The following is a 24,232-nucleotide window of genomic DNA, read 5'->3' on the forward strand; positions in this document are numbered from 1 at the left end:
TACGTTTATGCAAACTCTTAATAAAGTAGCCTATTCAATCAATCAAACCAAGTAATACCGGCTATATGCGTGTGCAGTGCACATGTACAGATCATGTAGTGTCACTGGTGGTGGAGGGCTCTTGGAATGCCTTGCACGGGATGAGGACTGAGGAGGTTGTGGACATCTGGAAACCAGACATGAAATAGCCTATGACCTCAAGAGGCGGCTGACCGTGGCTACAGTGGAGTCGGTGGTAGTAGTAGTAGCCTGTCGTGGCATGTTGTACAGGGCTGAGACATGGACAACTCGCAGAACAACGGCTCTGGATTGTGTCTGCACAGGAAGTTGACGTCACATCATGGCCGGACAACATCAGAAACGTGGCCCTCTACAGAGGCCTTCCGCTGGTTATGGCCAAGGTCAGAGAGAGAAGGATGAGGCTGGCAGGGCACTGCGTCTGGCACCTGGAACTGACAGCGAGCAAACTGACTATGCAAAGGTAGCCTGTAACCACCCATGTAAACACTAGCTAACAACACTGCAGTTGCACTCAAGACCATGAATGCTAAACAGGAGGGTGTGGATGCAGGAGTCCTGAGTTGGTGTCAGCTAGTCCACACTCGCATGCAGTGTCACTGCTAAGTTGCTAACGTTACAAAAGCATGTGTAAAGAAGTCGTGTGAAAACAGTTATCCATCAACAATACAGGGTTAATTCAGAATAACTGTTATATAATATCCTGTTTGAGGTAGCCCTGGTATGACTGACTGTATACATCTTGTTAATCTAGAACTAATAAGATAATAGCTTTTAGATTATAGGCTTTTATCAACAAGGGTTTTACTTATAATCTCACTTCACCGTCTATGTCAAATAGCCATGTGTCATACTATTCATGCTATTTACCTTAATAATTCCTGCACACTTCACTTGTATGGTCATTGGTAGGGCTAGAAGCACAATCATGGTATGATAAGAGACATTTTTGACATTATACCTCCACCTAGTGGTGATTTCTGGGATCCTTCTAGAAAGCTGTAAGGCAAAAATACACCAAACCAAACTACATAAATGAAGGAGTAACTTCAATCTTTATTTCATATAGCTGGGGCTGCAAAACATTAAGTTATTGTACAGTGGATTTATTTTGTACCAATATTTCCTACTGAAATGAAATACAATAATGTCTAATTTATACTCCGTTGCACGACAGTTACATGTTTAAAATAGCGGATATACAAACATACAACGCGTCACATCTACAGTATGTTGTGAGCTGTTCAAAAATAGCAAATATCTATTTTTGACCAAATGTCACCGTCGTACGACAAAGTATAAATCAAGCTGAACTCTCATGAGACAGCAGAGCAGAGGGCTACTTGTAACTTAACACTAAAATGGGGTATAAAAACAATGCAGTTGGTCAGTGCCATGTGATAAAAATCAAATACAAAAGTGCAAAGAGAACAAATTCCTTTTAAACATCTAATTCAATCATCTCACCTCACAAAAAACCATTGCGCTCAGTTACAAATAAGAAAAGAAAAGAAACTTCACATCATATTTACTGCAACTTTTAATTTGAGGCCATGCCAAGTGAAAGATGCAGCTTTTATACTGTATATGGTGACACACTTGTCATCTTTAACATCCTAACACAAAAAGTTACATTTAGGCATTTATATCTCAGTATTATTTTATTCATTGCAAATATATTCTCCTGACAAAACCAGCAGGTAATGTGACTGTTCCATTTATAATGACAATCGTTTCTAGAAATAAAAACGTCATGCACAGAGAGAAGGTTGCCAGGATGGATCTTGACTACATGTGGCATATTTTCCATTTTATTGTAATTATGGCACACATTTTTGGTCCATGGGTTAATGGATGCTTTTTCCTCAAACCTCTGTGTGGCCAGTTGCCCCGTTCTTGACTTCCTCAACGGTAACGAAGACCTTCAAAGGAAGTAGTCTGGCGTGCGTCGGGTCACGTGGGGTTCTCCTCGACGCGGTGCTGGGTCAAATTGTAAGCTGAAACGTGCAAACCACGTGTGAACAACGAAGCTCTCATCTATCAATATTTATCTATTAACCCATTTAGGCCTGAAAAAAATGTCTTCTAAATTCTGACAGTTTTCTGAAATACCTATGTTTCTAGGCCTGTATCACTCAATGTTTCATGTCAAGGACCCCAAAAATGATCTGTAATTGGCCTCCGAGACCCCCATCTGAAAATATGTTGTTCTAGGGACCCTCCAGAAGAAAAGATTTGAGTTAAAAACATTCGTTCTGAAAAAGTATATTCCAAATTTGAGGCACATTTTCACGATAAAAAAGAAAAATAGCAGACCTACAAGCTGTATTTTTCAATAGCTAAAGCATAACATAATGCTAACACCAAAAGGGGTTCCCGCCCAAAATGGGTTAATCAACAACGATAATCAGTTACATTGTCCCAAATGTAACTGATTATTTTATCATTGTCAGCCCCTTGTCCTTCTGTTTTTTTTCTGCTCCAACATGTGGCCTTGTGTGTTCCCGCCGTGGCGTGACGTCATGTGGCAGACTAGTCTAAGTCTATGGACTTTTTACGGATGATGTAGTGGGTGACACATTAACCTATGACGTAGTGGCAGCCAAGTCTATGGACCTTTTACGGAACTTTGATGACTTAATCATCATACCATGATCATGATATCACTGATATCACTTCACACAAGTGTGATTTTTATAGCTATTATGGTCCTAGACTTTGAAACAGTGGGCTCTGTGGACAAAAATCTTAACTTAAGACATCTTAAGCATCTGTTAATTTGTTTAGAATTGTATTCTTCCTTTTGTAACCCCCCCCCTCCCCAAAACAACAACCTTTGTTTACATATTTTCATGTCAGAAGCACATTGAGTTGCAGCTGATTTATTAAATCAAATGTGCTATATAAGTTTGATTGGTTGGTCATGTTTACACCAGAACTAAACTCACTATACTTACAATGAGTACTTCAGTGTGTCGTCCAGCTCCATGATTGCTGCCTGGTTGCCACAACGATAACAATAGTTTGGCGCGCTGAAGATCGTTACCACGTTGCGATCGTGACACCAGTTATAACCCTGTTTAGACATAAAAGGACAAATTCCACTTTTCAAATTCCAAAATTTCAGGACTACTGTTTTAGAGACACCATCATGATAATGTCACATTCACAGGTATACAAATCACAGGGAGTGTGGCCACTTAAAATGGTATAATCCCTGGGGTCCACCAGGGCTCCATACTACTTTTGTGCGTGTGTGTGTGTGTGTCAAGATTTAACGTCCTGTCTTGCTGCAGCCCACGTAGGCTATACACGCTGTCACAAACATTTTGCTGTGTAGCCTGTGTGTGGCATGCACAGGGAGAGAGAGAGAGAGGCGTCGATCCTGTGTCGGTCTCGCGCTTGTGTCACGGCAAAAAAAAAGTTGTAGCCTATATCGGGTCTGGATCGCATCTTGGTGAACTCTTGCAGTGTGTTGATGCCTAGTCGGCAACCAATCGTTTAGTGTGATTTAAAAAAAAAGACTCCTGTAGTGTGAAATACATAACGATCTAATGACTCGCCGACAACTTTAAAACTCCTACAGTGTGTAGGGGCCATAACGACCCGTCATCATAGATCACCAGGTGATATAAATCGATGTCCTAACCCAGTGTTTCTCAACCTTTTTTGTCCCAGGGCACACTTTTCATAGCCTAAAAATCTCGGGGCACACCTAGATATACGGTTTGTGTATATACTGTATATATACCGGTGTGTGTATATATAGTAAATATATATATATATATATATATATATATATATAGAATATTAGTGGTCCATGACATGAAATTGTTTGAGAACCACTGCTCTAAAACAACATTGGACAATGATGTTTGACAGTCAGCAATATTGTTGCTTATTCTAGATTTATTTTCTGACTTTCGGATTTTCTGACTTGATCTGGCCTGTTAACATTTTCATAGACCTGGTTGCTTGTTTCCCTCTCAGTCAATGTGGCAACCCTGGTCAATGCCGTGTTGACTGTTCTGTATGATAATTTAGCTTAGCACACAACAGCTAGGAGGATGCAGCAGGCTGCTGCCGTCATGTTTAACAGTATTTTGCGCAATTTATGTCCACGAATTTATGGTTATGGACTTATGGCTCCATCGCTGCCTCTTTCTTTAGTAGAAGTAGAAATTTAACGTATTGCTGACCGTTTACCGTCCCTCTCACACGCGCGCACACACACACACACACACACACACACACACACACACACACACACACACACACACACACACACACACACACACACACACACACACACACACACACACACACACACACACACACACACACACACACACACACACACACACACACACACACACACACACACACACACACACACACACACACACACCGCCTCCTGGCCGCTGCAGACCCAGAGGCTCTGTGCAGAGTGAGACCCCGATATTTATTTATCGGGTTAACGCAGCACGTTAACGCCGATGTGCCCCGAGATTTTTAGGCTATGAAAAGTGTTACTTTCGGACAAATCTCGCGGCACACCTGGACAGATCAAACGGCACAGTAAAGTGCCGCGGTACATAGGTTGAGAAACACTGTCCTAACCTAACACAAACTGACGCAAACTTATGGCCTAAGTATCTCTAAGGACACTAGAGGTTAAAGAACATCAACCTACCTCCATCACCAGCTGGTGGGCTCTAGAGACCAGTGTTAGGCCATTTGCATGGTTGAAGGTCTCTGAGATGTCCTGCCCGAAAGTGTAACCTGCACCACGAGGAGAAATACCCCAACCACCACGGTCATCCGGATCTGACCACAATAAGTCACACATAGGACCCTAAATGGTGGCCAAAAACATAATGTTAGATCATACTTTGTTTAGATCAAAGGGGTCTACTCTAGTGAACTGACATGATGTGAGAAAATACGTATACATTAAAAGTTCAAACCCGGGTATGCAATGACATTTCAACAGCAGAGCTAATACAGAATGCCTGTTGTTTGAGCCTTAGTCAATTTGACCTAAGTTGGCTCTGTATTTTTTTTTTTCTTCCCTCTACACCAAATCTCTTTGCCAAAAGTTGCTGATGCACAAGCTCACAACACATCACGTTGTGATGCGTTGTGACCTTGTAGATCCGCTATTTTTGGCTAATGTCCCACCCAGAATATGGATGGTGCAGGGGTTCCAAGAGGTTACGCTTTAACAGTTCAACCAGAACAAGAACATTTTGTTTTTAACAAAAACATATCACTTACAGCATCTTTAAACAAACTACAGAGGAATGAAGAGGGAGGGCAGAATCCATTTGTACCTTGCTGGGAATGAATGTGGAGCATATATTACCTCGTGTGGAACCTCCTGTAGACGATCCAGCGCTCTGATGTGGTCCAATGTGTCTATTGATGGAGACAGTCCTCCATGGAGACAGAAGATCTGAAAGAGGTCAGACACTGAAATAATAGAGCTATGACTTTTTCCGAAGCCTCAAGTTCATGCTACCCGGCAATGGGTTAATAAAACTAGTGTTTATTGGTGTGTGCCAATTAAAAAAGTGGAAATGTGAGTACTTTGCCCTCCATTCATTTGAATTCTTGGATGTGCTACTTTTTGGGGGATTATTTCAATTCCTACTTTTGATATGTATAGTTGAATTTTGGGTCTATATATATACAGTATATATAGATATAAAACACACAATCGATAGCTACAGGTACAGGCCTATGTATTACACAGTGAGACATGCTCTGAATGCATCATCAACATCCTCATCATCTCACCTGGTTGTCTACCAGCGCAGTGAGCGGCAGATAGTCAAACAGATCTGTGAAGTACTTCCACACGTTGGCGTTGCCGTATTTCCTCAAGCATTCGTCGTAGAAGCCATACACCTGTGTGATCTGTCTGCTCTCGTGGTTCCCTCGAAGGATTGTGATTCGTTCACGGTACCGTACCTGAAAATATGATCTGTGTTCATTAGGAAGACATGCATGTAGAGCAGTGGTTCCCAAAGTGGGACCCCCAGGGGTCCTTGAGGGAGTTCCAGGGGGTCCCCAGCTAAATGATAGTTTCGAACCAAATGGAGCCTTATGGGTCTGTAACTCTGAGAGTGTACAAATTGTTCCATTTGTGCACTCTGAGTTAAATTAACATTGATTTTACAATATAAATTGGGGGTCCCAGAGATAGAAATGCCATTAAGTGGGGGTCTGTAGACTAATATATATGCATGTCAAACTGGGGGTCCTTGGAATTAAACGGGTTGAGAATCATTGCTAGAGCCGTACAAATCTCTCAAAATGTTAATCATTTTAGGGAAAGAAATTAAGAATGTTTTCATTGTGACAAGTGGGACTGATATCACATTTCAGAACTTACAGGCAGACAGTGGATTAAAGCAAGCAAGTTATTATTTTGTTTGTGTATCGGTCTAAACAAAGTACAAAGTCTGAGGGTGTACGTGTGTTCGACGAATCTAGGGATAAATTATTCCTTTAAAACAAGATTTAAATAGTGCAGAAACATTTTTTAAACTGTAGTGCAGGCAGCGCAACATCAACTTTAAAACAATATATTCAAAATAAAAACCAGAATGGTTTAGCAAAAGTAAGCTACAGTATTACTTACCGTATATACACATAATAAATGACATGATATTGGATCAGTGCATAGACTTACCTACAGTACTCAATGATCCCAATATCAGCATTTTAGACAGAATCGGAGGCAATACTGACACTGGTATCGAAAGAACTCTATTATACCTTGTTTCCATAATGCTTTCTGTGATGTCTGTAATTTATCCCAGTGGTTTTCAACCTTTTTCATATCAAGGCCCGTTATTTATTTGGCATTTGAGCAGCGGACCACCATTCGATGAGATTTAACCTCTCAGAACCAAGACTTAGAATATTTTGTTGTCGTTGGATAAGATTTTGTCCACAATTCCATGTTGTACTGATGTTGGTAGGAGAGATAACTTTGATCAAAATAACAATTCTTCTACATTCTCTAATTGTGTACTTCTTTTAAATTAATCAATGCAGTATGTTTAACAATAATGTAACTCTTGAGAGCGTAAAATTAAACCAAATGGACCACTAGTGGTCCCCAGACCACTGGTTTAGTCCATTCATTCCCATGGGAATCTCTGGTGTGTCGGGTGTGTGTGTGAAGTTAGCAAACTTCTGTTTTTTGCTGCACATAATTTGCCCTCAAATACGTTGAAGAAATTCAAATATTGCTAGTAGCTACGGATTTCAGAGAGCATGTATGCATTGTGGGCCAGTAAACAGCAGAATGCTCCAGTTGCTTGACTATGTTAATATTTATTGAGTGCTTTTCACTGGGTAATTAATTTAAGATGATCATTTTGATGAATCCATACAATGAATGCATGTCCTTGCGTTGAACACTAGAGGGAATATCGCATATATTAAACAAAAATTACAGACATCACAGTTCCGTGAAAACGAAGCATTATACCTCAACCTTGGTGTGTCTCCCGTTCAAGGTCATAACATTGTTCTTCAACACTGTAGCTTTTGAGGCTGTACTTTGTTGTTACTCATTACCTTCAGCGACACCAGCAGTGTGACTGTCTCCACAGAGTAGTAGCCCCTGTCCACGTAATCTCCCATGAAGAGGTAGTTGGTGTCGGGAGACTTCCCGCCGATCTGGAACAACTCCATCAGGTCGTGGAACTGACCATGCACGTCTCCGCAGACTGTCACCGGACATCTCACCTCCTGCACGTTGGACTCCTTGGTCAAGATCTCCTTAGCCTGTGAAGGAGGCAGACCAGGAGCTTAGGAGGAGAGCTGAGAGGGTAAGAAAGAGAGGCTGTCTGGGAAACAGAAGGTCCTTGGTTCACGCCCCACTGGCCCAGCCCTGATTCTACGTGCTGAAGTGTCCCTGAGCAAAACTAGTGAACCCCTAACCGCTCCCTGGGCTAACTAATCAATTGTCAACATTATGGGAATCAAATGGAACCAAAATTGGGGTCCCAGAGATGATTTAAAATCATATCAAATGGGTATTTGTGGCCTGGTAGTCCTTGAGGGTGTTCCAGGCAGTGGTCACCAACGCGTGAATCTCGTTTGTGTCCGAGCATAGGCATGGTAACGCCCCGCCTGCCTGTGATTGGCCTACCGACACTGCCCGTCTTGACTGTCCTCCGAGACGCGAGGTTACTCTGAGATTGAGAAATAAATAATACAACAAGAGAATGACAGCTTGGCACGCGTGACAGAATGCAGCCTTGTAACTTTTATTTTTGTAGAAGAGGCAAACTAATATTGTGTATCCCGTTTGCTTTGATCGAATAATTGATGAACATGCACTCCGTAATATGATTTGAGTGTGTTCTAAATAAAGTGTTAGTGTTGATTATCGTGGTGATTATCGTGTATTAATCTAATTATAGTTAACTAATACTATTACACTAAAAGGGATAAAGATGAAGGGAAAATAGACCTTTTTATAGTACAACAATGTTTCAAGTTTACACATAGGCTACAAACAAATTACCGTACACAATAATCAACACAAACACTTTTAGAATAGGCCTACATCCAAATCAAATACGGAGTGCATTTAGTGCAATTATTCCATCAAAGCAAACGGTATAAACAATATTAGTTTGCCTCTTCTACAAAAATAAAAGTTACAAGTTATAGTTCTCTTGTCATACCGTAGGCTACTTGTATTATTTCCATCACGGAGAGTAACCTCGAATCTGACTATCCAGCATTTATATATCCACTTCGGGGGACAGTCAAGACAGGTAGTGTTGGTAGGCCAATCACAGGCGGGCGGGGCGTTACCATGCCTATGCTCGGACGAAAACGAGATTCACGTGTTACCAACATGTCCCTGCCTACACAGACAAACGTGTCCGTGGCAAGATTGGCCAATTTTTATTTCTCGGCCCCACCTCTCTCCCTGTGTTTTAGGATCCAAGATGGCCACAGCACCAGGAGAGGGTGGGGCAGAGGTGAGCGGGCGGGGTTGACATAATTACTGGGCTGCATTCAAGACACTTGCCTTGTGTCTGACACCTGACTTGTGTTTGGACACAGCTTTGATGGATGTGTTCTGCCCCCCCTCCCCCCCATCAAACAAAATGTTTGGACAAACCATGGGGTTCCATAATTGAAAATGCATTGGAGTGGCCATTAAACACAGACACAAGACAAGCGCAAGACAGGTGTCTTGAATTTGTGAACGCAGCCCAGTAAGGCCACCCCCTCCTGGTGCTGCGGCCATCTTGGATCCTAAAACACAGGGAGAGGTGGGTCCGAGAAAGGACCTTGGTATGCCATTTTGACTGATTGATTGATTGATTGATTGACATTTATTAATTTGAACGCCTGTCCACCATACCAAAGCAAGTAACCGTTCTAAACTGCTCATATAAATGCACACACTTTGAATCTATTTAAACTCTGACCCCAGATGTGAAACGCCTTGGTGTAAGCAGCATCTAAAACCAGACCAGCAGTTTTGCCACAACATTTCAAGTAAACTTCGATCAGTACCTCAAAATATTTAAAGAGCATCTGAATATGCAGTACATGCCATCTGATCTAGATACATTAGGTACTAGGTACATTCTGCATTTCATCTCCTGTCTGACTGATACTGGTTTGCAGTGCACATAACAGAAAAGCATACATAGGACCAATGTACTTATTTTCTTCTTACTCTCAACATTATTTTACTTCATTTTGAACATTTACATTTTCGGCATGTAGCTGTATAAGTCTTACCAAGCACAATTCACAAGACATTGAGTATGTAATGTGAATGGTTCAAGTGTCTTGCTCAAGGACACTTTTGGTCTCTGGCGGTGACATGGCATTGGTCTCTGGTCACCGTCTCCAGCTGAACTCCCTCTGTTGTGATTGTGGACTTTGTTGACATTAAGGAAGTATTTTGACAGGTACATGGGTATCTTAGTGGCGTAGTGGAACTTGTAGACCAGGCCCATCGCAAGTTGCTGTAGCCTATCATGTCATCAACCCCAGAGCCATAGAGTATAGACAGAGTTACGCAAACTCTGTTCACTTCTTGTGGCCAGTCCAATGGCGGCTCTGCTACATACGACTTCTATTGGTTTGTCCCTAATTGAAGGCTTCAAATGGGGACAACCGGAAGTTTACAGAATGCATTGGAGTCTATGGGCTCACGCGAGTACATGAACCACGTGACCAATATTGCAACTCTTTACAATTTACAATTTACAATTTAGGCATTTAGCAGACGCTCTTAATCCAGAACGACTTACATTTAAGCAAGAACAAAAGCATGGGAATACATCACATAAGAGCATTTATCATGAAACATGCGTAAGCTAAGAAGGTATCAGTCGAATATCTATATAATGAAACTATACATACACTATACATATAAACTATACATATTTACTACTATGCTATACATATGTACTATGGCGTGCTATGACTATATACAATACAATTATAGTGCTGTCTACATAACATGCTATAAGTCTGTGTCAAATGTTATCTAAGCCAACAGAAATGCTATCTAATGGGTTAGGGTAAGTGCTATGGGCCATGATGGAGTCTGAAAAAGTGGGTTTTCAGGCTACGGCGGAAGATTGGGAGTGATGCTGCAGTTCTGACTGCAATGGGAAGTGCATTCCACAGTTTTGGAGCCAGAAGGGAGAAGAGTTTGGGACGTGTGGAGCGTTGTCCCGGCGTTTTTAGTGAGGGTACTTCTATTATATGGCTCTGGTCAACCCTAAGACATTCCAGCCTATAAATGGGCAGGGGTGAGGTGGGTTCTGGGAGTTGCCTGACCAGTTTGTTTTGGGATGTCTGGAGGGATGGTTTGAGTCTGTTTGAGCCTAAATGCATATTTATCAAATGCCAAGTACTTCACTGAATGGCGCTATACTTGGGATGCATATAATGGAATGATGTTAGTGGTGACACAGCAACAAGGTGAATGAATGAAAGTGGGCGTTGAAGATGAAAACAGAGTAACTGACTCGCCTCCAACCTCCATCTTCTTGGCATGTGGCCTAAAATAACGTCCCTGCATGTGATGGAGAGGAGAGGAAAGGGGTGCTGCTGCTATTGATGCTACCAGGCCAGCATTGACGTTATAGGCAACTGATTCTTATTTACGATCGGAATGAAATAAAACATGGTTTTCATGTCGTTACCTTCTCACACAGGACTTTGACCTGGTCTTCTGAGAGCTGCTTGCATTCGTTGAGTTGTTCGATCCATCCGTCCAGCTCCTTGGTGAAAGACTTGTCGTCCATGCTTGCTGCTCGATAGCAAAAGCCAGCTAATAAATTTACCCGCGAAACAAACGAAAAATTATGATGATAAGAATACGAAAAATAACACTTTGCTATATCTTTCCAAGCCTAGCTAATAGGCTAAAGTGCTAGCGGTGTATCTGTGCAGTGTGGAAGGATGCGGCAGCTGCCTGTGCGAACGGACGGGCAGACAGACTGCGGCCCTGGCTGCAAATTCGTCCGGGACGTTGATCGTCTGACTCACATGATAATATAGAAGCTAATAACGGTCTCAGATCAGCGGATACTTAATAGTATTATGTGCATGCAGGGTGTTCGATGTGTCAAGCAGCGTAATAAAAACAAAGCTGTGTGTGTGTGTGTGTGTGTGTGTGTGTGTGTGTGTGTGTGTGTAAGAGAGAGAGAGAGAGAGAGAGAGAGAGAGAGAGAGCTCCAGCAGCGGAGCGGACCGGACCCACACCCTGCTGTCTGTCTTCTCTCCCAGGCAACACTGTGCTGACGTCACCGCATCCCTCCCTCCCTTGGCCAGCAAGCCAGTGCATTGGTTTTAAAACTGGGGTCCAAGGAAAGGATCCCCCAGGGCAGGAGTTCTTAGAGTATATGTACTCGTATATATACTCTAAGGCAGGAGTTCTTAGAGTATATGTACTCGTATATATACTCTAAGGCAGGAGTTCTTCTTATGGGGCTCCAGAGGGTCCTCAGCTAGATGAGGAGGAGGAGATGAGCATTGTTCTGCGGCTGCCTGCCACGACAACTAAATAGTATTACCCAAATAAAACGTATAGACATTTAGATTACTCATTATTCTCAATTTTTCATATATAGCCTACATAAAGGTAGGATAATTTATATTGTTGGTGTTTTGATACAAAGCACTATTCTGATAATAATCATTAGAGTAGGCTGCCTTATCATGGCAGTCATGTTCCAGGGCTAAGGCTGCTGTTTACAGTGGTTTACAGCTCTTTAATAAACAGAAAGAAAATCCAGTGGGTTGGCCAAATCCCAAATGTGTGTCCGACTGTCCGTTATAGGTAGCCCTTTCACTATTAATTTAATTTGCACCCCATATTATAGCCTAAAAAATAACATTTATTCTATTTTTTATGATGCACGTGTATGTCTATCATTAAAACACATGAGAAATTAACTACCACACAGTGTTATAGTTAGTACACTGACTGTAACACATCAGACGGTCCTGAACCGGAAGTTTACCGATTGCATTGGAGTCTATAGGCTTTACAGTGCTTTACAATTCAATTCAATTCCATTTTCAATTCAATTCCATTTTTACAGTGACAAACGACTCAACGAGTTACATGAACCACGTGCCCGGGCTGTTTTCTGCCCCCTTAATGTCGTATTCCTCTATGGCTCTGGCTTAGCCTCGAGTTGCGATACTAATATATACCACTGCGCTGTGGGCTATATGCATATAGGCGGGTGAAGTGTGGCTGCGCCAGGCTAGCTCTTCATACTAATCTGGGGTGCGTTCGGAAATGCGCACCGGCCGGGAGCACACTCGCCTATTTGCATTGCACAGTGCGGCTCAGTGCGCTATCACCATAGAGTAGCTATCGCCAGGCTTTCCTCCACCTCGGAGGAAGGCTTTAGCTGACGTCCGTTCTGGATATGGGATCAAGCGCAGAGACTTCTGGGAATTTAGGAAGAAAGCGCAGGATGATCGGATCCCAGCTCGGTGGGCAGGATTAGACGGACTAGCATAACATTTTGTGAGATAAAGACTGTAGTAACTTTTACTACAAAACTTAAATGCAACAGTCTTCATTGCAACTCTAGTGCTGGAATTATAGTAAATATATAATGTTGTAACCGCGTTACGGGTGGGGCGAATCGTCTTTTTAATCGCATGAAATCAGTGCTAAGCTAACGTTAGCAAGTATAGCAACAGCTTTGTTATTGTTTTGGTAGCTGCTACCGTATAGTTATTAATTATTAGGCTATATTCTTGTTTATAATACAACTCGATGGCTCGTGTGTGGAATCTAAACTAAACTTAGGGGCCCGCCCCGAACTGCTTTAGTGATGTTTTTATTGATTGATTGAAATATTTATATATATATATATAATATATAACAGTTTGCAGAATTACAGTACATTTCAAGCACAAACTCAATACAAAGACTGTTAACTGTGAGTGGACGACCCAATTAAGCATTACACTTGTTTACAAGAGAGTCCACCATGTTCAATTCATCAAAAATTGAACTGTCCCTCTCCCGGTGGGAAGATGGATGAGAAATCCAGCAGCCAGAACCACCGGGTCCTGATCCTCCTGTTGATGCTGGTTCTCTTCGGCGTCATTGTACTCCAATACGTCTGTCCCAGCAGCTCCGACTGCCAGCTTCTGCACCTGGGCTTCTGGGCACCGGGCAATGTCCCCCGCGGTGCCAGCCACCCCGGATTCAGCAGCGACACACGAGGTACGGACCCGTACTCAAGTGAGGACGGGGCTCTGGTCCGCTTCGTCGCTCGATTCAACTTCTCAAAAGCCGACTTAAACCCCGTCGTGGACTTTGACATCAAAGGCGAGGACGTCATAGTGTTTTTGCACATCCAGAAGACGGGGGGCACGACGTTTGGTCGCCACCTGGTGCGCAACATTCAGCTGGAGCGGCCGTGTGAATGTCACGCAGGGCAGAAGAAATGCACCTGTTACCGGCCTGGCAGAAGAGAAACGTGGCTCTTCTCTCGGTTCTCCACCGGTTGGAGTTGTGGACTTCATGCGGACTGGACAGAACTCATCAACTGTGTCCCAACACGCATGGACACAAATGGTGAAACCCCCAAGACCACCCTGCCTAGGTGAGTTAGTAATATTAAAGTAACAAACATAACAATCAAGAGTGATTATGTCCCTTACTCGTAGTCATACAGGTACAGTACAAGCAGCAACATTTTGTATGAGAAAATACTTGATATATAGAAGCTGTAAATCTTGTGTAAGTCGGAAGGTAGGATGAGGAGGGACATCCCTGAGGACAGATGTGTTATGTTTTCCACATATTTCAAGGCAAAGCACTGCTAACACAGACTCCAGTCCTTACCCGATTAAGTCTACTACAGATGGATTATTAAAATGAAATACAGATGTATTAGATGAATGAAATGCACATGAATTCAGTCTATATAAAATAGATTTTATTCAATTAACTGCATGACATTTTCACAGCACCCTAGTGTGCCTTTGCATTTTGAGAACCTGTACAGTACAGTTGTGGTGTGTGTATTACAGTGGGTTAGACATGATAGACATAACCCATGCAATTATAAACATATGGAACAGGTAACAGGTAAACTAGTCAACTGATCAACAGAAGTAATGAAATGCACATGGATTTTTTTTAAATGAATGCATTCTACTGCAGATGGATGGTTTAAAATGTAATTGTTTTTTTTAATGAATGAAATGCAATGCAGTGAAGGGGCCAGCCCCTCCTACTCCTACATATATACAGCTTTTGTCCCCAAATGTTTCAAGATTAACAATGAACGGAGAAATTAGGTTGCCATTGAAGGGAACATTTACGTCATATGTAAACGAGCAAATCGGCTAACAAATCACTGGCAACCACTAATCACTGATTAGCTAGTATGAGATGATGCATGATGATGTGTGATGACAAGAGCGCCCCTCACTTCACACGGGTGTGATTTTGAAATGAAATCAATCTGCAGTAGAGCGTTACATTTTCAACTGACCAGGAGTAGGCTCCTTGAAGGACCCAAATACCAACGACCTATCATTCCCCTGCACAAATTGTTGAGCAATGTCTCTTCTGTCCACTTTGGCTAACCTCTCTTTGTGAATATGGCATACAGCAACACCATTGAGTCTTTTTTGATCCATGGTAGATTGCAACCACGTTTTCAACCTACGCAGCCCACTAAAGCTGTGCTGTGCCGTGCCTCAGCAGAGAGATGAAATGGCCACCACCAACACCAATCTGACAAAATTAATGTCTCTGTCTTTGAATAGCTCACGCATCTCAGGACTCATTTCTTGTAGAGTTTTCATCTGCAGTTGTTTTGACTTTGTACTTTTTAAACATGGCTAATTGAATTTCCAAATTGTCTTTATCCAGTTCAGGGACTATTTGCGGACAGTGTCACTGCATCAGCCGGCCCAGAATATCTTTGGGCGGGGTTTAGGATTGCGGCGAAACAATGGGCTTTCTGACCTGAGATCAGATTTTAAAAATGTCTTCTACATGCTGACGGTTTTCCATTCTGACCTGAGATCAGATTAAAAAAATGTCTTCTACGTCAGTCGGCAGTCGCTCTTCGATTTTTCAAAAATAGCAGACCTACAAGTTCTATGAGCTTGCTATTTTTCAATAGCTGCTATTTTTGCTATTTACTATTTTTCAATAGCTAAAGCACGACATGATGCTAACACCACCAAAATGGGTTCCCGCCCAAAATGGGCTAGAGACAGTCGTTCACACATACCTTGTGCCTTCTCAAATATCTTATCAAAGTGGTCTTTAAACTGTCTTGGACTGTGGAGACTACAGAAAGCCACTGTCTGTCTTCTTTTCTGTAAACACACATTTAGCATCTCCAATTCGCCGATAACATCTTGGCCAAGCATGAGAGGCCCAGTACAACACTTCCTTGTTTCAGTCTGTCATGCAAGCCCTGTGCCCTATTTGCAGTTTCAGAGCAGCCATCTCCTCCAGTGCATCCAACACTATGTTGTACTGGGAAATGAACCTCACACAGCGGGGAAATGGCGCCCTGCCCTCCAACCAGTTAAACACTGTGTGTGTGTGTGTGTGTGTGTGTGTGTGTGTGTGTGTGTGTGTGTGTGTGTGTGTGTGTGTGTGTGTGTGTGTGTGTGTGTGTGTGTGTGTGTGTGTGTGTGTGTGTGTGTGTGTGTGTGTGTGTGTGTGTGTGTGTGTGTGTGTGTGTGTGTGTGTGTGTGTGTGTGTGTGTGTGTGTCAACGTCGCTCATTCAGACCCGATTAAGTCTACTACAGATGGATTATTAAAATGAAATACAGATGTATTAGATGAATGAAATGCACATGAATTCAGTCTATATAAAATAGATTTTATTCAATTAACTGCATGACATTTTCACAGCACCCTAGTGTGCCTTTGCATTTTGAGAACCTGTACAGTACAGTTGTGGTGTGTGTATTACAGTGGGTTAGACATGATAGACATAACCCATGCAATTATAAACATATGGAACAGGTAACAGGTAAACTAGTCAACTGATCAACAGAAGTAATGAAATGCACATGGATTTTTTTTAAATGAATGCATTCTACTGCAGATGGATGGTTTAAAATGTAATTGTTTTTTTTAATGAATGAAATGCAATGCAGTGAAGGGGCCAGCCCCTCCTACTCCTACATATATACAGCTTTTGTCCCCAAATGTTTCAAGATTAACAATGAACGGAGAAATTAGGTTGCCATTGAAGGGAACATTTACGTCATATGTAAACGAGCAAATCGGCTAACAAATCACTGGCAACCACTAATCACTGATTAGCTAGTATGAGATGATGCATGATGATGTGTGATGACAAGAGCGCCCCTCACTTCACACGGGTGTGATTTTGAAATGAAATCAATCTGCAGTAGAGCGTTACATTTTCAACTGACCAGGAGTAGGCTCCTTGAAGGACCCAAATACCAACGACCTATCATTCCCCTGCACAAATTGTTGAGCAATGTCTCTTCTGTCCACTTTGGCTAACCTCTCTTTGTGAATATGGCATACAGCAACACCATTGAGTCTTTTTTGATCCATGGTAGATTGCAACCACGTTTTCAACCTACGCAGCCCACTAAAGCTGTGCTGTGCCGTGCCTCAGCAGAGAGATGAAATGGCCACCACCAACACCAATCTGACAAAATTAATGTCTCTGTCTTTGAATAGCTCACGCATCTCAGGACTCATTTCTTGTAGAGTTTTCATCTGCAGTTGTTTTGACTTTGTACTTTTTAAACATGGCTAATTGAATTTCCAAATTGTCTTTATCCAGTTCAGGGACTATTTGCGGACAGTGTCACTGCATCAGCCGGCCCAGAATATCTTTGGGCGGGGTTTAGGATTGCGGCGAAACAATGGGCTTTCTGACCTGAGATCAGATTTTAAAAATGTCTTCTACATGCTGACGGTTTTCCATTCTGACCTGAGATCAGATTAAAAAAATGTCTTCTACGTCAGTCGGCAGTCGCTCTTCGATTTTTCAAAAATAGCAGACCTACAAGTTCTATGAGCTTGCTATTTTTCAATAGCTGCTATTTTTGCTATTTACTATTTTTCAATAGCTAAAGCACGACATGATGCTAACACCACCAAAATGGGTTCCCGCCCAAAATGGGCTAGAGACAGTCGTTCACACATACCTTGTGCCTTCTCAAATATCTTATCAAAGTGGTCTTTAAACTGTCTTGGACTGTGGAGACTACAGAAAGCCACTGTCTGTCTTCTTTTCTGTAAACACACATTTAGCATCTCCAATTCGCCGATAACATCTTGGCCAAGCATGAGAGGCCCAGTACAACACTTCCTTGTTTCAGTCTGTCATGCAAGCCCTGTGCCCTATTTGCAGTTTCAGAGCAGCCATCTCCTCCAGTGCATCCAACACTATGTTGTACTGGGAAATGAACCTCACACAGCGGGGAAATGGCGCCCTGCCCTCCAACCAGTTAAACACTGTGTGTGTGTGTGTGTGTGTGTGTGTGTGTGTGTGTGTGTGTGTGTGTGTGTGTGTGTGTGTGTGTGTGTGTGTGTGTGTGTGTGTGTGTGTGTGTGTGTGTGTGTGTGTGTGTGTGTGTGTGTGTGTGTGTCAACGTCGCTCATTCAGACCGCGATGCGCTGTTTGTGAGTGGTGCAGCCACTCCAATGCACAGCAATGTGTGTCTGTTTAGGCTCCCTATGTGTCTGTTTAGGGTACCAACAGGTGACAAAGTAGTGCTTTTGAGTTTCAAAATATGCACAGGTCAGATGAATGCTATATGTAATATTAATATTGAACAACTACGTGGCATATTTATTGCCGAAAAGCAACAGTTTGTGACTTGTGTACTGTGTACCTTGCATTTACTCGCTTGCCCTGGTCTGACAATACTAGTGCTGCTGCAGCCAGATCACAGTAAGAGGCAGCTACTGTATCTGTATCCGCTCTGGCGAGATCATGTCCCGGTCACAAGCATTTGGAATTTGGGTGGCTTCCAAACTCCTGGTGTTTCGTTGGCTTCACGGCCAACAAATTGAACTCGAATGGGTATTTACTGCGGTAGTGCCGAAATGATTTCGGCTCCTCTGATATTTTCAGTGGCACCGAAGAGCCGACTTTAGGATAGTGTCCGTCCCCCTAAAATAATTACAAACTTATACTGGCTACACCAATAAACTGATTGATTGATTGATTTAAATATTTATTAACAGTTTGTAGAATTTACAGTACATTTTAAGCACAAACTCAATACAGAGACTGTTAACTGTGAGTGGACGACCCAATTAAGCATTACACTTGTTTACAACAGGGTCCACATTGTTCAATTCATCAAAACATTTAGAGACATACAAATAGACACTTCTACAACACGTCCACATAAGAAACTAAACTCAAGATACCTGTGTTCCCAACACATCACGTTCTTAACGAGACGTGTTTGAGACACACACAAGTCACACATTAATTGACTTTTATACAGCCAAACTAAAGTCGGCTCTAGGCTAGGACTTTCCAAAACGGACAGTTCCTTTGGGAACAGTCAATGTTTGGGAAGCACAAATGTATGGGGCGCATTGACAGGTGTGTTGCGATTGGTGTGTCAGTCCTGCACGCATCCTCACCAGAGAGAATGTCATCCGTGTGCAGCTCGTGGAAAAGTTGGAGATATTTGACTAAATGCATGTTTTCTGCCAGAACTTTCAAATTAATACAAAACTAGTCCCCAAAACGACTCCAAGTCTTACGTATTAATTATTGGGTGAGTGCACACGCAGTGCTACAAGTTAAAATACAGATGACGTCAGTCTGCTAACAGTGCCTGGATAAGATCACAGACATTCTAGGGCTATTAATTTAATAATTTGTAAACGTTACTGAGAATATTCATCTAATATTCAAGGCAAGCATGTATTCACCAAAACCAACTTAAAGTTAGTTGATTTAAAATGTATTTGTGTGTGCTCGCGCTCCGGAAACGTACTTATCCGAAGGACAAGTGCCTCAAAAAGTAAAATAAATAAATAGAAATAATCACACCTGTGTGAAGTGAGCGGTGCAACTATACATTTATTGTTATAGTTACTGTACTGTGGTCTGTATAGAGCGTCGCAGTCCGCCCCCTACCAGGGACCAGGAAATCATTCCCCTTTCATTTTCCTCATAGACATTTCAAAAAGTATTTATTTTGCCCATTTTGACCTGAGATCAGATTCTAAAAATGTCTTCTACATCCTGACAGTTTTCTGAAAAAGTCAGTCGTTCTTCGATTTTTCAAAAATAGCAGTTCTGAGCTTGTAGATCTGCTATTTTTCAATGGCTAAAGCATAACATAATGCTAACACCAAAAGGGGTTCCCGCACAAAATGGGTTAAAGACCTTTTAAGCGTCGTACAAAGCCAACTCGAGTTGTGAGAAATCATGACAAATGATTGGGCCGAACAAATAATTAGAAAGAAGAAGAAAACGGCAGGTTACAACACTTTTTTTGTAATTATTTGTTTGGTCCAAAATTGTACGAAGCTTAAAAGGTCTTTAAATAAATACTTTTTGAAATGTCTATGAGAAAAATGCATTGGGAATTATTTCCTGGGCCTGGCGTCGTCATGAAAGGGGAGGGACTGTGACGCTCTATAGTGTACAGTATACTGTATTGTAGTCCACTGTGCTTTCTACTGTAGTGTACTCTGTGCCACTTAACTCTGTGCTGTACTCTACTGGCCACTTTAGGTGGTGCAGCTTTCCATGCTTGGACATACATAAAGATACAGGGACAGACATATGGACACACATAGCTCCGCAATGGAGCGGAGGCATCGCTCCAAAAAAAAAGGTAATATTTAGCCAATTGACTTAATATCTTTACTGTGTCCCTTGTCTCATCTTCTCTTTCCAGTAGGAACTACTATTACATCACCATCTTACGGGATCCTGTGTGGCGCTACCTGAGTGAGTGGCGCCACGTGCAGCGTGGAGCTACATGGAAGGCCTCCTTGCACGTGTGTGACGGACGAGCCCCCACATTGTCCGAACTGCCGAGCTGCTACCCTGGAGACGACTGGTCGGGCTGCTCCCTGGAGGAGTTCATGGACTGTCCCTACAATCTGGCGAGCAACCGGCAAACCCGCATGCTGGCTGACCTCAGCCTGGTGGGCTGCTACAACGTCTCCACCATGACTGAGGATGAGCGCTGGGGCGTGCTGCTGGAGAGTGCCAAGCGCAACCTGCGGGGGATGGCCTTCTACGGGCTGACCGAGTACCAGCGCAAGACGCAGTACCTCTTCGAGCGTGCCTTCCACCTGGAGTTTATTGCGCCGTTCACCCAGCTCAACGGCACGCGGGCCGCCAGCGTGGAGGTGGCTCCAGAGACGCAGAGGCGGATCCGTCAGATGAACCGCTGGGACGTGGAGCTGTACGAGTATGCCAGAGACCTGTTCCTCCAGCGCTTCCAGGCAGCGCGGAAGCAGGAGCGAAGGCAGGCCAGGGAGAGGAGGCACCAGGAGAGGAGGAGACGGCTTCGGGGGCGACTGTCGCCGAGGCTGGGGTGGCCGACGAGGCCCCCAATGACGCCTGAGGGCCGTCCTCCCCCGACGGAGACAAAGCAGAGAGGGGCCAACAGAGAGACAGTGGAGCCTGAGGTGCAGCTCCCACAGTGGTGGGCTCTAGAAGAGAACGGTACTATAGAGGATTACCTGGACAATGTGGAACAATGGTAGTGGGAATGGGGGGTCTTAACCACTAAAACACTAATCTCTTCGCCTAAACTAGCCGATCTTCAAGCTCACAACACAACGTGGCTATTTTTGGCAAATGTTCCCCCCAGAACTGGGATGCTAGGGTTATTGGTTGTAACCACTTGAAACCTAGGCTCCATATTCTGGAGGCAAGCATTAGCAGAAAATAGCAGATTTACACGCTCACAAAGCTCTGTGATACAACATACTGCAAGCTTGTAAATCAAAAAATGTTATCTCCTGTTTCTGTAGCGTGAGGCAGCTTGTTGTACACCCCCTGGACATGGCACTAGTATGTCGCAGGGACTTACCCCCGATCCAACCTCTGATGCTGAGTGCCAAGCAGGGAGGCATTGGGTCCCATTTTTCTTTGGTATTGAACCCCGACCTCCCAGTTCCAGGATGGACACTCTAACCACAACACCACTGAGCTGGTATAGAGCCCTGGTGACCCCGGTCAACTATATAGGGATAAAGTGATTAATATTGGATGAGTATTCCAGGTTTGCCATGTCAACCAGTTTGCTTGGTACTAGCTACATTGTTTTGTGTCCACGATGGCCAGTTTTAATTTATGCACATTTATTTATTGATTTTTGATTGTATTACTTTGTCACAAATCATTATTGTGGCCACAATGGCTCCTTTACATAACATGAAGGTTGGTCCAAGCTGCCAATAGCCCTAACTTTCACAACACTCCAGGCTTTTAGAGTTTTCTCATGGCTGTCATGAGATGATGCTAGCCTGGTTAACTTCCCCTTGAAATCACATTTTTGCATTGTGCAATGTCTTCAAGGGGAGTGGTTAACCAGGTTAATAAGATGCAGCATAATGGACAATTTATATATATATATATATATATACACACACACACACACACACCAACTAGGTCAAAAATATTAACTTTTCAGGAAATGGGAATAAAAAACCCCCACATATCATCAAAGTTGATATGGTGATACCACATTGTATCTGACAATGTACATTCCCGGAGGTTATTCAGTTTTTTCTTGTTAGAAATTATACTAAAGGAGTTTGCACACAGAGCGTGTTTTTCCACCTGATCTGTGAGTGGTCAAATATCCAATCTGAACCCTCCCATCATTTTCAAACACGTTTGTTGATATTTATATGGATCATACTAGAAAGCTGGAACAGGAGCCCGCGGCCCCCAACGTAAATGTTGGCCGCGTGAGCCGTATTTAAATACCTGCGGGTATTTAAAAGCTGCTGCACCTTTCAATCATTGGTAGCCTAATCACTCTGTGTGTGTTTTACTGACGGAGTGAGGAGTTTCCTTTCCCCACGATGGACATTCTCGCTTCTAAACCATAGTATAGCTAATCTATGTGAAAGACGTGAGGTCGGTTATTCTTTTCCCGTGCAAACCCTAACCCTAACCCTATATACATTAGTAATATTTTAAATGAAGTAAAATAATTTTATATGTTCATATTTTGTTCAAATAAAACGTTTTAAACAATAAAATATCACTATTCTATTGCAAATATGAAGTATGTGTACATATAAATGCATTTTAGTGGGCACTTTTTTGCTTTTCTTTTCGTCGGGAATTCCCGGGTAGCCTGGAAAAAGATCGGCAAATTCCCGGGATTTAAAATGAGCCAAATCCGGGGAAAATATTAAACCCTACTTGTACCTGTACAACTCAAGTTGAGTTAGGAGATTTTTTACCATTTATGTGGAGTTAGTCATTTTGTCCATTGATTAGAATGACAAAGTGGGGGGGGGGGGGGGGGGGGGGGGAGTAATATCCAAAGTTGGAGTAATGTGGTTTGAAGGACAGTTTGAGAATCCAATGGAGTTAGGTTAGGAAGTTTAGTCAAAAGCGCTTTTTAATACTTTTCATTCATTGGTTCAATATTTTGTAAAAACCCACACACAGACGTAAAGGGTGTTCAATAGCACTGATTTATAAAAAGAACGAAGTTGAAAAATGGAGTTGTGTGCGTGTGTGTGTGTGTGTGTGAGAGAGAGAGGGATAAGATACTGCTTGTAACTACATATTTATGAAGACTAAAATCTGTTTGTCTAAAATGCATTAGAAAAAAATGCAGAAGAGTTATGAAGTTGCTTTAGTTCATGGTGGAGGATGGAATTTTTATACTTACCTCAATGTGTACTTTGTGTAGCATACTTGCTAATGTCATACATTTACTGTGTCCCATGTATGCTTTTTAAAATATATTAAACTATTAAATAATTAAAGAATATAACTACCTTATTGTTGTGTTGTGTACTTTGTGCTGCACCTGGCAAATATAGAGGGTGCGCGTGACATCATCATAAATGGTAAATGGTGCATTTATATAGCGCCTTTATCCAAGGCGCTTTACATAGATTGTGCATTACATTCACCCATTCATACACCGATTGCGGCGGAAGCCATGCAAGGTACCAACCAGCACATCGGGAGCAATTTGGGGTTCAGAGTCTTGCCCAAGGACACTTCGACATGTAGACAGGAGGAGCCGGGATTCGAACCGCCGACCCATGGATCATTGGGCGACCTGCTCTACCTCCTGAGTCTACCGAGTGGCAAAAAACTACCTTTCTGGTCTCGATGGCACTTAAATCCAAACAGAAAAGTCATCTGATTGCATTAAACGACATTAAATTAATTTTGCCAAGTCACTTTGCCACTCTATTTCCAATTAACTTCATGCACGCGCATACCTTCCATTTATGCCAGCAGGGGGTGCTAAACGTATTTAGTTGATAGGTTTACGATTGGAAATAATTGGATATGATTTTGCCTGAATAAATACATTCAGGCAAATGATATTAACAATCAAATATTTTAATTCACATGAAATATCACATTTCTCCTAGTATGTCGTTTTTGTGTGGCTGGGTCTGTCCCTGTATTTTCTTTAAAGGAATTTGATGCTTTTTGATCTGGTTTGGATAGATAAAAT

The 24,232-nt window shown here is 42.5% G+C and overlaps 2 protein-coding genes across 3 annotated transcripts; one reads left to right on the plus strand and one right to left on the minus strand.

Moving 5' to 3' along the window:
• Positions 1-1,054: 1,054 nt before the first annotated feature.
• LOC310873499 (serine/threonine-protein phosphatase 2A catalytic subunit alpha isoform-like) lies at positions 1,055-11,801 on the minus strand. Its single transcript, XM_083785915.1, has 7 exons — positions 11,229-11,801; positions 7,612-7,821; positions 5,818-5,991; positions 5,384-5,473; positions 4,712-4,873; positions 2,976-3,094; positions 1,055-2,015 (listed from the first exon to the last, which is right to left on the minus strand). Exons 1-7 carry the CDS (start codon positions 11,328-11,330, stop codon positions 1,943-1,945), a joined length of 930 nt encoding a protein of 309 aa, XP_083642041.1. The 5' UTR covers positions 11,331-11,801; the 3' UTR covers positions 1,055-1,942.
• Positions 11,802-13,026: 1,225 nt separating this feature from the next.
• On the plus strand, positions 13,027-23,047 carry hs6st2 (heparan sulfate 6-O-sulfotransferase 2). 2 transcript variants are annotated; one of them, XM_083785908.1, is made up of 2 exons: positions 13,027-14,162; positions 20,453-23,047. In XM_083785908.1, the coding sequence occupies exons 1-2, from the start codon at positions 13,588-13,590 to the stop codon at positions 21,270-21,272; spliced, it is 1,395 nt and encodes a 464-aa protein (XP_083642034.1). In that variant the 5' UTR covers positions 13,027-13,587; the 3' UTR covers positions 21,273-23,047. The 2 variants fall into 2 exon arrangements, with proteins under 2 accessions (XP_083642034.1, XP_083642035.1); XM_083785909.1 differs by having other exon boundaries at positions 20,456-23,047.
• Positions 23,048-24,232: the final 1,185 nt, after the last annotated feature.

Source organism: Protomyctophum parallelum (assembly GCF_964188405.1).
Source record: "Protomyctophum parallelum genome assembly, chromosome: 16".
Classification (NCBI taxonomy): domain Eukaryota; kingdom Metazoa; phylum Chordata; class Actinopteri; order Myctophiformes; family Myctophidae; genus Protomyctophum; species Protomyctophum parallelum.

Bases quoted from the DNA above. Each gene is read 5' to 3' on its own strand.
- LOC310873499 (XM_083785915.1), bottom strand. From the start codon at position 11,330: ATGGACGACAAGTCTTTCACCAAGGAGCTGGACGGATGGATCGAACAA. The intron at 5,474-5,817 runs GTGAGATGATGA...GACCTCTTTCAG, and splicing joins CTGCGCTGGTAGACAACCAG to ATCTTCTGTCTCCATGGAGG. The intron at 2,016-2,975 runs GTAAGTATAGTG...TGCACGTTTCAG, and splicing joins GACACACTGAAGTACTCATT to CTTACAATTTGACCCAGCAC.
- hs6st2 (XM_083785908.1), top strand. From the start codon at position 13,588: ATGGATGAGAAATCCAGCAGCCAGAACCACCGGGTCCTGATCCTCCTG. The intron at 14,163-20,452 runs GTGAGTTAGTAA...TTCTCTTTCCAG, and splicing joins CCCAAGACCACCCTGCCTAG to TAGGAACTACTATTACATCA.